Raw genomic sequence first — 15,790 nt, 5'->3', positions numbered from 1 at the left:
GTTCTTCACCCTCTCACTCTCAGGTTCTTCACTCTCTCACCCTCAGGTTCTTCACTCTCTCACTCTCAGGTTCCTCACCCTCTCACCCTCAGGTTCTTCACCCTCTCACTCTCAGGTTCTTTACTCTCAGGTTCCTCACTCTCTCACTCTCAGGTTCCTCACCCTCTCACCCTCAGGTTCTTTACTTTCAGGTTCTTCACCCTCTCACTCTCAGGTTCTTCACTCTCTCACCCTCAGGTTCTTCACTCTCTCACTCTCAGGTTCCTCACCCTCTCACCCTCAGGTTCTTCACTCTCTCACTCTCAGGTTCCTCACTCTCTCACCCTCAGGTTCCTCACTCTCTCACTCTCAGGTTCCTCACTCTCTCACTCTCAGGTTCCTCACTCTCTCACTCTCAGGTTCCTCACTCTCTCACTCTCAGGTTCCTCACTCTCTCACTCTCAGGTTCCTCACTCTCTCACTCTCAGGTTCCTCACTCTCACTCTCAGGTTCCTCACTCTCTCACCCTCAGGTTCCTCACTCTCTCACTCTCAGGTTCCTCACTCTCTCACTCTCAGGTTCCTCACTCTCTCACTCTCAGGTTCCTCACTCTCACTCTCAGGTTCCTCACTCTCTCACCCTCAGGTTCCTCACTCTCTCACTCTCAGGTTCCTCACTCTCTCACTCTCAGGTTCCTCACCCTCAGGTTCTTTACTCTCTGACTCTCAGGTTCCTCACTCTCTCACCCTCAGGTTCTTTACTCTCAGGTTCCTCACTCTCTCACTCCCAGGTTCCTCACTCTCTCACCTTCAGGTTCCTCACTCTCAGGTTCTTCACTCTCTCACCCTCAGATTTCCTCCATCAGGTCACCATCATATCTCACCCTCTCTCTCTCTCTCCCTCTCCTCCTCTCTCTCTCTCTCTCTCTCCCTCCCTCTCTCTCCTCCTCCCCTCTCTCTCTCTCTCTCTCTCCCTCCCTCTCTCTCCTCCTCCCCTCTCTCTCTCTCTCTCTCTCCCTCCCTCCCTCTGAGCAGAGGAATGATGAAACCAGCTGATTCTACGCTCTACGTGGATTAACTCTCTTTGACGGGTGAAAAGCCGACCGGGCGTCTGAGCTCTGGACTCACTGGACCGACCGGCCACAGCAGAGCAGAGCTGCAGACACAGACACTTCATCTATAACATGTTAAAACATCCCAGATAAAGAGGCAATAAAAGAATAAATCAATCAGCAGCAGCAGACGATTTGATTTGTTCTGATCAGTTAAAGGGATAGTTCACCCAAAATTGAAATTTCACTCATTATCTACTCACCCTCATGTCGACTAAGGGCTGGGAGAAGTTTCAGAGTCCTCCGTGCCTTCTCTGAGTTACAGCGGGGCTCCGTGCAGCACTGCATGTCCACATGACGGTTGTGAATGGGCCTCACTTTTCACACCAAAAAAACATCCAAATACCTCCATAGTGCTCGTCTGTAATGTCCCTCTTGTATTGAAGCCCGACATGAGAAACTGTTCCGAAAAAAATTAAATAAGTCTATATTTCAAGCTTGTTTGTAGCAGAAGCTCCCAGTGTCATTGACACCCAGTTCACGGCTCCGCAAATCGCGCGAGATTCCGGCAGAGCAACACTGGAAGCTTCCGCTACAGACAAGCTTAAAACATATACTTATTTAATTTTTTTCGGAACAATTTCTCATGTTGGGGCTTCAATACAAGAGGGACATTACAGACGAGCACTATGGAGGTATTTGGATGTTTTTTGGTGTGTCTTTTTGGATGAAGAAAAGTGAGCTCCATTCGCAACCGTCATATGGACAAGCAGTGCTGCACGGAGCCCCCCGTAACTCAGAGAAGCCACGGAGGACTCTGAAACTTCTCCCAGCCCTTAGTCCACATGAGGGTGAGTAGATAATGAGTGAAATTTCAATTTTGAGTGAACTATCCCTTTAATCAATAATGAACTGATAGATCGTCTGAGCTTCGGCAGCGACAGCAGAGACACGAGCAGCAGCAGCAGCAGCAGCAGCAGCAGCAGCTCTGTACAGTTATGTAAGAGACGGCGTCCAGGTCAGAGGAGGACGAGGCCTCACACACATTTTCACAATCAGATCAACCGAACGAACGCCGTTTTTTCTTCTTAACGAGTCTAAAATAAAATTCACGTTTTAACCAACAACAATCAGAGGTGGAGGAGTCAGAAAGAGACGTTAAGTGGATAATTATTATCAGATAAAATAAAGTTAATCCTTTATTTACTGTGTAGAGAGACTGAGAATCAGCTCTGATCGAGCTCATTATTATTAATTAATTAGATCAGTGCAGTAATCATCACTCAGCGGCTGTGAAAGATTTAGGTTTCTAGTCTGTGATTTTGACTCGAATTTAACATTATAAACTTTATTTATAAAGCTGATTTCACACACGAGATGTAGCTCAATAAAAATCTGATCGTAAAATAAAATGAGGACGAATCAAATGAGATAATTAGAGACAGAAGATGTGAAAGATGTGAATCAGAACAGACACGAGTGAAAATAATAAAAAGCCAAATTAGATCGATTGATTTCCAGCTGTTGTGAGGATGTTACGAGGAGGAATCTGACCGAGTGACTTCATCACAGCTGGACGGACAGATGTGATGTGTTCGAGTGCAGCTCGTCATCATTTCTTCAAAAGAATTAAAGTCGTAGGAAAAGTTTCCGGCTCCGACTCCACGTTTAAAACCTGTTTGTGTTTGTTTTTCGATTAAAATGGAGAAAAAAATCAACTAATTAACCAGAAGTTAACGAGAAACACTGTCTGTGGATCCTGATCAGACTGTGGATCCTCCCTCCTCTCTCCTCTCTCGTCTCCTCTCTCGTCTCCTGTCTCCTCTCTCCTCTCCTGTCTCCTCTCTCGTCTCCTGTCTCCTCTCTCCTCTCCTGTCTCCTCCCTCCTCTCCTCTCTCGTCTCCTCCCTCCTCTCCTCCCTCCTCTCCTCTCTCGTCTCCTCTCTCCTCTCCTCTCTCCTCTCCTGTCTCCTCCCTCCTCTCCTCCCTCCTCTCCTCTCTCGTCTCCTCTCTCCTCTCCTGTCTCCTCTCTCCTCTCCTGTCTCCTCTCTCCTCTCCTGTCTCCTCCCTCCTCTCCTCTCTCGTCTCCTCTCTCCTCTCCTCTCTCCTCTCTCCTCCCTCCTCTCCTCCCTCCTCTCCTCTCTCGTCTCCTCTCTCCTCTCCTGTCCCCTCTCTCCTCTCCTGTCTCCTCTCTCCTTTCCTGTCTCCTCTCTCCTCTCCTGTCTCCTCTCTCCTCTCCTGTCTCCTCCCTCCTGTCTCCTCTCTCCTCTCCTGTCTCCTCCCTCCTCTCCTGTCTCCTCTCTCGTCTCCTCTCTCCTCTCCCGTCTCCTCTCTCCTCTCCCGTCTCCTCTCTCGTCTCCTCTCCTCTCCTGTCTCCTCTCTCCTCTCCTGTCTCCTCTCTCCTTTCCTGTCTCCTCCCTCCTCTCCTGTCTCCTCTCTCCTCTCCTGTCTCCTCTCTCGTCTCCTCTCTCGTCTCCTGTCTCCTGTAATTAGTGCTAAGAGATCCAATGAGTCAGTTTTGCACCAATCTGTGGAAACAGCCTAAACGTGAATGAATGAGAACAACAGTTGTATCACTGAACTACTTGGAGGATAAAAGTAATGACTACATAACTTCATGTTTGTGTTGAGGCATATTTACCATTTTAACTCTGTTTTTACTTCATTGTTAAACCACAGTGGAGGCTAAATACTGTACAAGTCTAATGTGAAACAGTTATTTATTTATTAAATAAAGTAGCCTGATGAATTTAGAAGCACTTTTTTTGTCCTTCTTAAACCGTGGTATCGAATAATTGTCAAGAATCGTGGAAATTTACTAGTATTGGTATCGGTATAAGAAAGTTCCAGCCTCGATGGCGAGACCGCAGGAATTGGCTGGGATATGTTGTTTTTCGTTAATATGGGGATTGATACCTATTGTCCTGGACCAGTGGTTAGAATGGTGGGGCCAGTGATCTTCAAAAGCAAATTTCCCTCATTGTCTACCTAGGGCTGGGCGATAAAACGATAACGATATATATTGCGATATAACTTTACTCAATAGCAATATGAAACGTGGTCGATAGAAAGTCGATAGGTTTCATTCATTCATGTTTTGAAACAGCCAATGAAAACGAGAGTTGCGCCGCGCTGAACCACTGGCTGAGCCAACCAGGTTAGATTGACACAGCACAGGAAGACTGTACACAGCACAACAACACGTGGTAATGTTTGGGCTGCTGCAGCCTGGCGTCAGCAGCGGGACATCGCCAGTAAAAAAGAGAGAGAGAATGAGTGTTGCCTCGAAAGAAAAAATGGAGGAGAACGAGTGACCGCGAAAAGACGTGGTACGTCATGTTTACATTAACCCAGATTGATGGAACTCTGATACAGTACTATAAAGTTTAAACAACACTAAACTTTAACCACGGAGACAGCAGGCAGTCGGAGCGGCTCGCCGTCACACATCAAAGGGAGCGCAGTCACGGCGTGGCCGCTCTGCTGCTGCTGCTGCTGCTGCTGCTGCTGCTGCTGCTGCTCCTCACACCAGAGCGACACTGTTCAGCTGTGCCGACCTAAACACTGGCCACTTGCGAAGCAAACGCTAACCGCGGCGATTTCTCTTCCTTCTTTTTCAGCCTGGTCTAGGCTGAGAATGATCGCTAATTCGACGGGCCACGTCAGGTCCGGGTTTTAATTTTCACTGTAGCAAACTGTAGCAGCAGCAGAGAGGTGGAGCAGCTCCTGTATGGGGAGCCTGGCTCTAGTCTGACCTAACTCCTGTCTGATGTAATGTTAAAGAACGCCTGAACAGCGGAGTGATAATGTCTGTAAAAAGACCCAGTGCTGTTGTACTGTAGCCTATATCAGCACTCATGTATGTCTCTTGTCCAATCAAATTATTTGGTTGAAACTAACTGTATATAATACCAGTTTTATTTATCTGAAACTGTTATTAGGCTACTCATTGCTTTTATATGTTAATCATTACATCTGAAATGTTCAATTTTTGACGAAAAATAAATATTTAAATCAGAAATAACCTTCTGATATCTTCAAATCTCACTTGTGAGTATGATGGAACATTTAGGCTTGACAAAAACAGTGACTTGAGTCCTATCGTGATATATATCGATATCGACTGATATGAAAAAAATTAACGTGATAGGATTTTTTCTCATATCGCCCAGCCCTATGTCTACCCCCGTGTGGATCCTGTCTCCTCTCTCCTTTCCACTCTCCTCTCCTTTCCTGTCTCCTCCCTCCTGGATCTAGATCAGACTGTTAATCTGGATCAGACTGGATCTGGACCAGACCGTGGATCTGGATCCTGATCTGGTCCAGTTTCTGGGTCAGGTGACATCACGTCAACACCAGCGTCCAATCACAGGTTTCCATGGAGTTCATCAGGGACGTGAAGCTCCGGCATGAGAAAGTCCACTTTAAGTAAACACATGGAGCGACTGCGTGTGTGTCTGTCTGTGTGTGTGTGTGTCTGTGTGTGTGTGTGTGTGTGTGTGTGTCTGTCCGTCCCTGAACTGGTTTCCAGCTGTGAGTCAAACATCTGGGAGTCGGTCGGCCTCCTCCCTCAGCAGCCGTGTGGAAACACAACAACCGTGTTTCTGCTGCTCAGTCGCTTCGTTACGTAACTCCACGTCACATGACGGAGTTTCTCTGAGCGCTCAGAGACGAGGCTGCAGCGGGTCTGGGAGTCCCTGCTCCCCGTAACCACGACGACAGCGGCAGCATCTCGACTAACATACGAATAAATGAATAAATAAAAACAAAGACGAAGCTGTGTGTGTGTGTCATCGTTATTGATCAGTCTGCTGATCGGTTTCCAAACTGGTCGCTTCACACTCTTGTAAAAACACAAAGCAGCCAATTTATTATTCATCATGATTATTAATTATCCATAATCCCGATTTAGCTTTCAGCCTCCTACACAGTTTGTCTTATTTAGGTACACGGAGGATTTTTAATTAAATTCCTCAGCTCTCACTGAAGCCGATTCACTCACTCACTCTGAATATCTGAGTGTTATTTCCTTATTTCAGCTTCTAAAAATTGAGATTTTCCTGCTTTTTGTGAATGATTTTAAACATTTTTCACTGTTTTCTAACACGATACTCACCAATATGACAAAAAAAATAAAAGAATTCAAATTTAGTTGCAGACTCCTGGATTAAAAATCACATTTATCCCACCGACCGACTGCAGCCAAATAAACACTGTCTCCGACTGTCTGCAAATGTTTTTATCTTGTTTAATACTGTTAAAATTTAAGAGAATCCTCTTTATAGTGAGTGATGCACGAGACAGAAAAACATCCACTCTCTGCGAAGAATCTGTTAAAATTTAACTAAAACCCATTAGTTAATAATTGAAATAACTCACTGCTGCATGTGCAAATAAATCATGGACTGATTTATCTTGTTAAACAAACTCTATAAAATTGAAGAAAATCCTCTTTATAATGATGCACCGAGACAGAAAAACATCAGCTGTCTGTGAATCTGTTAAAATGCGACTACAACCATTAGATAACTTGTTTTTTTGCCACTGTAAAGCGACCTTGGGCTTTTTAAAAGGTGCTATATAAATTGAAGGTATTATTATTATTCATAATAATGTGTTTAGCTTTTAATTTTCTATTTTTTTTGTATTATGATTATATTATTGTAGTCTTTCTACTTTTATACTTAGTTGTATACCTCTTATGTTGGCATTTGTGATATGGACGACAAAGAAATAATGTGCAAATGGAAATAAACTCTCTTGAATTTTGAATTCATGTGACATCTGCGACAGTGTTAGATAATATAAACATGAACCCACTGGTTCTTGGACCTTATCAGCTGTCAAACTGCACATTAATCCCAGGTCAAATGTTTCATCTTGTTCAACAAACTCTATAAAATCGAAGAAAATCCTCTTTATAATGATGCACCGAGACAGAAACACATCAGCTCTCCGTGAATCTGTTAAAATATGACTACAACTATTAGATAACCTTTTATTTTTAAGATAAATTGAAGTTATTATTATTATTATATAACGACTGAAATAACTCACTGTTGTTGCATATGCTGATATATTGTATTGGGTTTGCACAGACTCAAACACACACATGTTTCATCTTGTTCAACAAACTCTATAAAATAAAATATAAAAGTAAATCCTCTTTATAATGATGAGACAGAAACACCTAAAACACATCAGCTCTCTGTGAATCTGTTAAAATATGACCACAACTATTAGATAACCTTTTATTTTTAAGATAAATTGAAGTTATTATTATTATATAACGATTGAAATAACTCACTGAAATAACCCTAACAATAGTGACTGTTGTTGCATATGCAGATATATTGTATTGGGTTTGAACAGACTCACACACACAATATTAGTTGAAAGAAATGCACACATATGACATCCCATAATTTAAATAAGCATTAACCCACTGGTTCTTGGACAACAAACTGCACATTAATCCCAGGTCAAATGTTTCTTCTTGTTCAACAAACTCTATAAACACATCAGCTCTCTGTGAATCTGTTAAAATATGACATGTAAAGGGACCATAGAAAGATAAATTGAAGTTATTATTATTATATAACGATTGAAATAACTCACTATGAAGATAAATTGTAATTGGGTTTGCACAGACTCTCACACACACACACACACACACCACAACAATATTAGCTTAAAGAAATGCACACTGTTTCTTCTTGTTCAACAAACTCTATAAACACATCAGCTCTCTGTGAATCTGTTAAAATATGACTACAACTATTAGATAACCTTTTATTTTTAAGATAAATTGAAGTTATTATTATTATATAACGATTGAAATAACTCACTATGCAGATACATTGTAATTGGGTTTGCACAGACTCACACACACACAACAACAATATTAGCTTAATGCACACATATGACATCCCATAATTTAAATGACAGTGTTAGATAATATAAGCATTAACCCACTGGTTCTTGGACAACAGACTGCGCATTACCCCAGTCAGATGTAACCCAGGTAACGTTATATATACCATAATAACCTTACCTGAGTGGGGCATGGTGATGGTGTCGTTCACGTTGGCGGCGCCCACGTTGTAGATGACCACGGCCGAGGCGTTGTGGCTGGCGGCGTGGCGGATTTTGTCCTTGTAGGTGCAGTTTCCCCGGGCGATCAGCGCTATCCAGGCCCCGCTACCACCACCACCGGCCCCGGTAGGCAGCGGCTGCGTGAAGCGGGTGTTGGGGTCGCAGGCCTGGCGGTCGTTGGGGGCCGCGGGCAGGACCACCGCCCCCTTGGCGTCCCTCTTCGGGGAGTGCTCCCCGTAGCGGCCGCACTCCGTCTTCTCGGTGCGGAGCTCCGCGGTGGCCGGGTCCGTGTAGGTGATGTTGACGAAGGCGGTGTACCACTCCTCCCGCTCGGCCACGGTGAAGTCCAGGCACAGCAGGTGGACGAAGCAGAAGGAGAGCAGCCACGTCGAGAGGGCCAGGCTGCGGCAGGCCGCCACCAGAGAGCCCGGGGCCATGGTTGCTGAGCCTCCGGCCGGGGAGAGAGCAGCAGCAGCGGCGGCGGCGGCGGCTCGGTGGCTCGGTCGGTCGGAGGAAGAGCCGCGGTAACGGTCGGTAACGGTTACTGCCTACTCCACCATGCTAACCGGACAACCGCCAGACCTGGTTATAAATTTTAATCCGCCTTTGCTTCTTCTCCTTTTCCTTTGCAATTTCACCCCCTCATTTCTTTGCTCCGTGTTTTTATTTTTATCCTTCACCCTCCTCCTCTTCCTCCTCTTCTCCGTGTAGTCTGGGGCCGTTGACTCGCTGTTTTGGTAAGGAACCGGAAGCTGCTGGGCGACAGACAAGGAGGAGGCCTTTCCGTCAAAATAAAAGCACCAAGCTAATAAAATGCGGTGAAACTCTTTAATTTAGGGAATATAATTTACAAGAAAGCCCAAAAAGAGCCATTAAGTTAACATTAAGTTAACATTTCTGCTTCTATTGTATTACAAGTAAATGTCTATTTTATAAGTTTTTTATTTTGGTGAGCCTCCGGCCGGAGAGAGAGCGGCAGCAGCGGCGGCTCGGTCGGTCGGAGGAGCCGGGGTAACGGTTACCACCTACTCCACCATGCTAACCAGACAACCACCAGACCTAGTTATAAATTTTAATCCGCCTTTTCAATTTCACCCCCTCATTTCTTTGCTCCGTGTTTTTATTTTTATCCTTCGCCCTCCTCCTCCTCTTCCTCCTCTCTCCACTCGCTGCTGTTTTGGTAAGAACCGGAAGCTGCTGGGCGAGAGAGACCAGAGAGGCTTTTCCGTCAAAATAAAAGCACCAAGCTAATAAAATGCGGTGAAACTCTTTAGTAATAAGGAATTTAAGGAATATAGTTTACAAGAAAGTCCCAAAGAGCCATTAAGTTAACATTTTGCTTCTATTGTATTACAAGTTAATGTCTATTTTATAGGTTTTATGTTGGTGAACACTTTTACTTTGGTGATTTCCGGTTCCGCTAGAAAGATTCGGAGTTAACAGACGAACAGCCGAGGCTAATGCTAACCAGACAACCACCAGACCTGGGAGGGGGGGTTATTCAATTTTAATCCACCTTTTTCTTTTCTTCTACTTTTCCTTTTCACTTTCACCCCCTCATTTCTTCGCTCCGTGTTTTTATTTTTATCCTTCGCCCTCCTCCTCCTCTCTCCGTGCTTTCAGCCGCTCCGCTCCGCCGGGAGAGCCGCTGCCTCCGAGCCGCTGCCTCCGAGGACAAAACAACAAATACCCACGGGAGAAGCGTGAACACACACAAACACACACACACACGGCTCCAGGCGAAACGAACCGCGAGGACAACGAGACCAAATCACGAAGATAAAGAAGATGAAGAATAAGTGAAACACCGGGGTGGTGTTTGTTGTTTCTTTTCTTTTTTGTTAGGTTAATAATGGAGAATATTTCCCTGTTAGCTCCGCAGCGCAGGCCCGATAAGCTGCATTGTTTTGACTGGGCCACAACACATCCGGTTAATATCTTTTCAAAATAAAAGCCACAGCTGTTCCTCTGAAAAGCTTTAAAGGGATAGTTCAACTTTTTTTTTTTTTTTAGCAAATTCGCCTATCGCCATAATCCCGATAGTCATAGTCAGATACCTTTATCGATTCGACGCGTGTTGTTTTGAGATCGGTGGGGCAGAGACGCTAGCTGCTCAGGGAAAACAATGACTGTCCCTCTTAAAACTCATCAAATACACAATCTAACAACTCCAAAACGCTCTCGTGGACAAGTTGTGACCTGCACACTCACCACACTATGAAATAATCAGGTATAATTATGTAGCTATATAACATTACAACACAATCAACACATGAAGCATATACTGGGAACTACTAGCAGCTAGTGTTGTTGAATGATGTTATGGATGTAATTGAATTTTCTTTTAATAAACTTTTATTTTTGAAATGGAAACATCTCTTTTTTCATTCTCGTAAGAACACCCACCTTTCTTGCCTCTCATATGGCTTTTACACCCTGAAGGAAAGCCACAATATAATTAGGGCTGACCCGATTATCAGATTTTGATAATCGAAGCTTCGCGGACATAAAATCTAATTTTTGTTAAATGTATTGTGTGTCTTGTGTCTGGACCAGAGTCCGTAATAAAGTTTAACACAACATCACGTACTAGAACCCCACTGATGCGCGACTATTCTTTTATTTTGAAATGCCACATGTGCAACTTCCGCTCTGAACGCGTCAGCTCTGTTTACACTGGCAGCGAGCAGCGCCACTCTGCGGGCCGGCAGAAGAACCGCTGCTCAACTTCAACGATGATACAAGACTTGTTAATTAAGTAAAAATTAGCACTACGACATTATAAGAATAATCCAATACCAGTGAAAATGAAGCATTTAAAAAAGATAAATTGAAATGTTGATCATAACATTCACTTTAAATCAAAGTTAAACTCTTATATCATCTTTATTTTTGCTTATATACTTGGGGTTGTCCTGTAAAAAGTCAATTATTTCTCTGTTAGAAAATATAAATACCTTTGAAAAAAGAAAGCAGTCCAGCTTTGAATTTCTGCTATTTTTGTTGAGCCACAACAGCATTTTGATCCCCTGAAGTGACGGTAACTTCACCGCAATTTGATTAACTACAAATTTGCTTGTTAAATTGCAGCAGAAACCAAAATAAATACGTAACTTATAAGGTCTCAAAGTGGCTCTAAACTCTACAATGTAAGATTTTTTTCACCACCATGGTCGCATATTCTTCAATAAATGTCTGTTTAATTGGAAAAAATCACAGTTGTCTTGGTTTCTCACAGTCTGGAATAAATCAGGGAGCTCATCGGCCTCAAGTATCAATTATTATCATACTAATAATCAACGTAATGAATTAAAATTTGACATAAAAAAAAAAAGACTCAAGTATTCATTTATTGCAGAAACATGTTTGTAAATCAAACAGCTGCAACCTCTGTCAGCAGCACACAGGCTCCTTAAAATAACATGTACATTCATATAATATTAGATGACACACACTTTAACCTGATAAAACAAACATCATTCATCATTAAACAAACTGTACAGGAGCTAAACAAACGTCCGTGTGTGTGTGTGTGTGTGTGTGTGTGTGTTCATCCATAGCTGCCGTCCGGTGGTCTGTACAGTTTGGGGAAGGTGAGGAGTTGGACGCTGCTGAAGGCGAACTTCCTGCTGCCCACGTTCTTCTGCACGTTCTCCAACCTACAGCCGTCCCTGCACACACACACAAACACACACACACACAGGTGCAGACATACATGTGTTAAGTTTACATGTAAGGTATTTGTCATTAAGACCAGAAACCGACAGCAAGTGCAACCAAAAAAAGAAAGAAAAAGAAAAAAGGTACGGTAACTCTTTAATTTACAGGCCCCTACTTACATGATAATGTCAAGAAATAACGATTGATTGTGTAGAAATAGCCCAGAAATATAATTAATTGTCATTTCTAGGCTATTTATTGACATTACTTCGCAATTAATTGTTATTTCTTTGCTATTTCTTGACATTACTACGCAATTAATTGTAATTTCTTGGCTATTTCTTGACATTACTACGCAATTAATTGTAATTTCTTGGCTATTTCTTGACATTACTACGCAATTAATTGTTATTTCTAGGCTATTTCTTGACATTACTACGCAATTAATTGTTATTTCTAGGCTATTTCTTGGCATTACTACGCAATTAATTGTTATTTCTTGGCTATTTCTTGGCATTACTACGCAATTAATTGTTATTTCTAGGCTATTTCTTGACATTATCACTTAATTAACGGCCTGTAAATTAAAAGGTACCAAAAACAAATGAACAGAAGAAACACAATAAACAGTCAAATTATAAAATAATAAATAAAAGTTACAAATAACAAATAAATAACAGTAAACAAACAATAACATTGGGCCTGGTCCAAAGAACCACTAGTACAAACAGATTTGTTAATGATCAGATCTTATGAGCCGTTCCCAGTGTCCCCAGTGTTCCCAATGTTCCCAATGTCCCCAGTGTTTCCAGTGTCCCCAATGTTCTCAGTGTTCCCAAATGTTCCCAATGTTCCCAATGTTACCAATGTCCCCAATGTTCCCAATGTTCCCAGTGTCCCCAATGTTCCCAGTGTCCCCACTGTTCCCAATGTTCCCAGTGTTCCCAGTGTCCCCAATGTTCCCAATGTTCCCAGTGTCCCCAATGTTTCCAATGTTCCCAGTGTCCCCCATGTTCCCAGTGTCCCCAATGCTCCCAGTGTCCTCAATGTTCCCAGTGTTCCCAAATGTCCCAGTATTCCCAGTGTCCCCAATGTCCCCAATGTTCCCAGTGCTCCCAGTGCTCCCAGTGCTCCCAGTCTGCCTGGTCTACTGGTACTTGGCCAGCAGTATGACCAGGCTGAGGATGAGCCACAGCACCAGCAGGTGGGACGTCACCAGCAGGAACGCCACCGGGTACAGGTGTCTTCTGGGAGCTTTGGGGGCCAAACACAGCGGGAGCCAGGAGCCCTGGAGCCCAGAGGGGCACTCACACCCCGGCTCTAACCCAGAGACAGTGAGACCCGGCTGGGCATAACAGCCCAGCATCTGGCCCCAGGACAGACGAGACCTGGAGGGGGAGGAGGAGGGAGGAGGAGGGGGAGTGTGTGCGTGTGTGTGTGTGTGTGTGCAGTGTGTGTGAGTGACAGGGAGGTGATGGAGAGAAGAGAAAGAGACATAGGAGAAAAGAGAAAAAAAGAAAGTGATGGAAATGAGAGAGGAAGTAAAAAAAAAGAAGAGTGGAAAAAGAAACGGAAAAAGAAGTTAAACAGAAAATGTTCAGCAACATAAAAATAAGGAGGAAAGGAAAGGAAAGGAGAGGAGAGGAAAGGAAAGAAGAGGAAAGGAGGAGGAGAGGAGAGGAGAGGAATTGAGGAGGGGGGGCAGGACTCAGGAGAGGAGAGGAAAGGAAAGGAGAGCAGAGGAAAGGAAAGGAGAGGAGATGAGAGGACAAAGGAGAGAGGAAAGGAAAGGGAGGAAAGGAGAGGAGATGAGAAAAGGAAAGAGAGGAAAGGAAAGGAAAGGAAAGGAACTGAGGAAAGGAGAGGAGATGAGAAAAGGAAAGGAGAGGAAAAGAAAGGAAAGGAAAGGACAAAGGAGAGAGGAAAGGAAAGGAAAGGAAAGGAAAGGAAAGGAAAGGAAAGGAAAGGAAAGGAAAGGAAAGGAGAGGAGAGGAGAGGAGAGGAGAGGAGAGGAGAGGAGAGGAGAGGAAAGGAGAGGAGAGGAGAGGAAAGGAAAGGAAAGGAAAAGAAAGGAAAGGAAAGGAGAGCAGAGGAAAGAAAAGGAAAGAAGAGGAGAGGAAAGGAAAGGAACTGAGGAAAGGAGAGGAGATGAGAAAAGGAAAGGAGAGGAAAAGAAAGGAAAGGAAAGGAAAGGAAAGGAAAGGAAAGGAAAGGAAAGGAAAGGAAAGGAAAGGAAAGGAAAGGAAAGGAAAGGAAAGGAAAGGAAAGGACAAAGGAGAGAGGAAAGGAAAGAAGGACAGGAGAGGAGAGGAGAGGAAATACAAGGAGAGGAAAGGAAAGGAATTGAGGGGGGGACAGGAGAGGAAAGGAAAGGAAAGGAAAAGAAAGGAAAGGAAAGGAGAGCAGAGGAAAGAAAAGGAAAGAAGAGGAGAGGAAAGGAAAGGAACTGAGGAAAGGAGAGGAGATGAGAAAAGGAAAGGAGAGGAAAAGAAGGGAAAGGAAAGGAAAGGACAAAGGAGACAGGAAAGGAAAGAAGGACAGGGGAGGAGAGGAGAGGAGAGGAAATACAAGGAGAGGAAAGGAAAGGAATTGAGGGGGGGACAGGAGAGGAAAGGAGAGCAGAGGAAAGAAAAGGAAAGAAGAGGAGAGGAAAGGAAAGGAGAGAAGAGGAGAGGAGAGGAGAGGAGAGGAGAGGAGAGGAGAGGAGAGGAGAGGAGAGGAGAGGAGAGGAGAGGAGAGGAGAGGAGAGGAGAGGAGAGGAGAGGAGGACACAGACACACACCTCCTCATGCAGTCCAGTGCGGTGCTGAAGTGCTGCTGGCTCAGTGTGTGTCTCTCCCGCAGCAACACACACTGCTCCAGCGTCACCGACATCGCCGTCCGGTCCTTCGCACTCTTACAGCTCGTCAGGCGGACGCCGCTCACTCTACGACACACCTGCACACACACACACACACACACACACACGGGTCAGTTGTTAACATCTGGCAGCAGCAGCAGCAGCAGCACAAACATCTGTAACGACTGAAAGAGAAGCTGTCGTCACCATGGCAGCGACCCACAGGACCTCCACGTTCTTCCTCTTCCTCGCCTCGATGCAGCGATCCAGGGACGACAACAAGTCTGACAGAGACTGGAGCCCAGCTGGAGGGGGGGGGGGAGAAAGAGGAGGGGGGGGGAAGAAAGAAAGAAAGAAAGAGGAGAGGAGAGGGGGGAGAGGAGAGAGAAAGAAAGAAAGAAAGAAAGAAAGAAAGAAAGAAAGAAAGAAAGAAAGAAAGAAAGAAAGAAAGAAAGAAAGAAAGAGGAGAGGGGGAGAGGAGAGAGAGAGAAAGAAAGAATTAAAGAAAGAGAGAAAGAAAGAAAGAGGGGGAGAGGAGAGAGAAAGAAAGAAAGAGAGAAAGAAAGGAAGAGGAGGGAGAAGGGGAGAGGAGAGAGAGAGAAAGAAAGAAAGAAAGAAAGAGGAGAGGGGGGAGAGGAGAGGAGAGAGAAAGAAAGAAAGAAAGAAAGAAAGAAAGAAAGAAAGAAAGAGGAGAGGGGGAGAGGAAAGAGAAAGAAAGAAAGAGGAGAGGGGGAGAGGAGAGAGAAAGAAAGAAAGAAAGAGGAGAGGGGGAGAGGAGAGAGAAAGAACGAATTAAAGAAAGAAAGAGAGAAAGAAAGGAAGAGGAGGGAGACGGGGAGAAGAGAGAGAAAGAAAGAAAGAAAGAAAGAAAGAAAGAAAGAAAGAAAGAAAGAAAGAAAGAAAGAAAGAGATCAACATGAATCTACAGTTTGCTTGTGATGATGTCGCTAGCTAATTAATGAAACTTTATTGTCCATCACAGTGACAGGGCTCAAAACAACACATTTAAACTAATGAGACGTGTTTGTTTTGCTTTAAAAAACGTCTCATTGGTTTAAAGCAGAAGTAAGTGGTCCGGTCGTTTTCGCTAATGCTGCGTTCCAGGCAGGCTTTTGAAATCGTAAATTACAGCTTCAAGTCACAACTTACGACTTTGTAGCGTTTCAG

General features: G+C 44.1%; 2 protein-coding genes across 7 annotated transcripts in view; both read right to left on the bottom strand.

Annotated features, from left to right (window-relative positions):
• rnf150b (ring finger protein 150b) overlaps positions 1-8,739 on the bottom strand; it is a 29,772-nt gene extending 21,033 nt beyond the window's left edge. The window contains exon 1 of the mRNA XM_085759445.1: positions 8,084-8,739. Within this exon, the coding sequence (XP_085615571.1) occupies positions 8,084-8,561 (478 nt within the window). The 5' untranslated portion in view covers positions 8,562-8,739. The remainder of the gene's footprint in view (positions 1-8,083) is intronic.
• A 2,709-nt stretch (positions 8,740-11,448) lies between these two features.
• LOC146968732 (type II inositol 3,4-bisphosphate 4-phosphatase-like) overlaps positions 11,449-15,790 on the bottom strand; it is a 33,606-nt gene continuing 29,264 nt past the window's right edge. For 2 of the 6 annotated variants that reach the window (XM_085806232.1, XM_085806234.1), the window contains 3 exons: positions 14,831-14,928; positions 14,567-14,721; positions 11,449-11,795 (listed from right to left, as the gene is read on the bottom strand). In XM_085806232.1, coding sequence (XP_085662358.1) covers positions 11,675-11,795; positions 14,567-14,721; positions 14,831-14,928 — 374 coding nt within the window. In that variant the 3' untranslated portion in view covers positions 11,449-11,674. Of the gene's footprint in view, positions 11,796-12,543; positions 12,571-12,848; positions 13,173-14,566; positions 14,722-14,830; positions 14,929-15,790 lie in introns of those variants that run through there. The other 4 variants (XM_085806231.1, XM_085806233.1, XM_085806230.1 and 1 more) reach the window with 4 other exon arrangements.

This window comes from Trachurus japonicus, chromosome 18 (assembly GCF_045865225.1).
Source record: "Trachurus japonicus isolate A0001 chromosome 18, Traja_1.0".
Classification (NCBI taxonomy): domain Eukaryota; kingdom Metazoa; phylum Chordata; class Actinopteri; order Carangiformes; family Carangidae; genus Trachurus; species Trachurus japonicus.
This window is presented reverse-complemented; position numbering and strand designations above follow the sequence as displayed.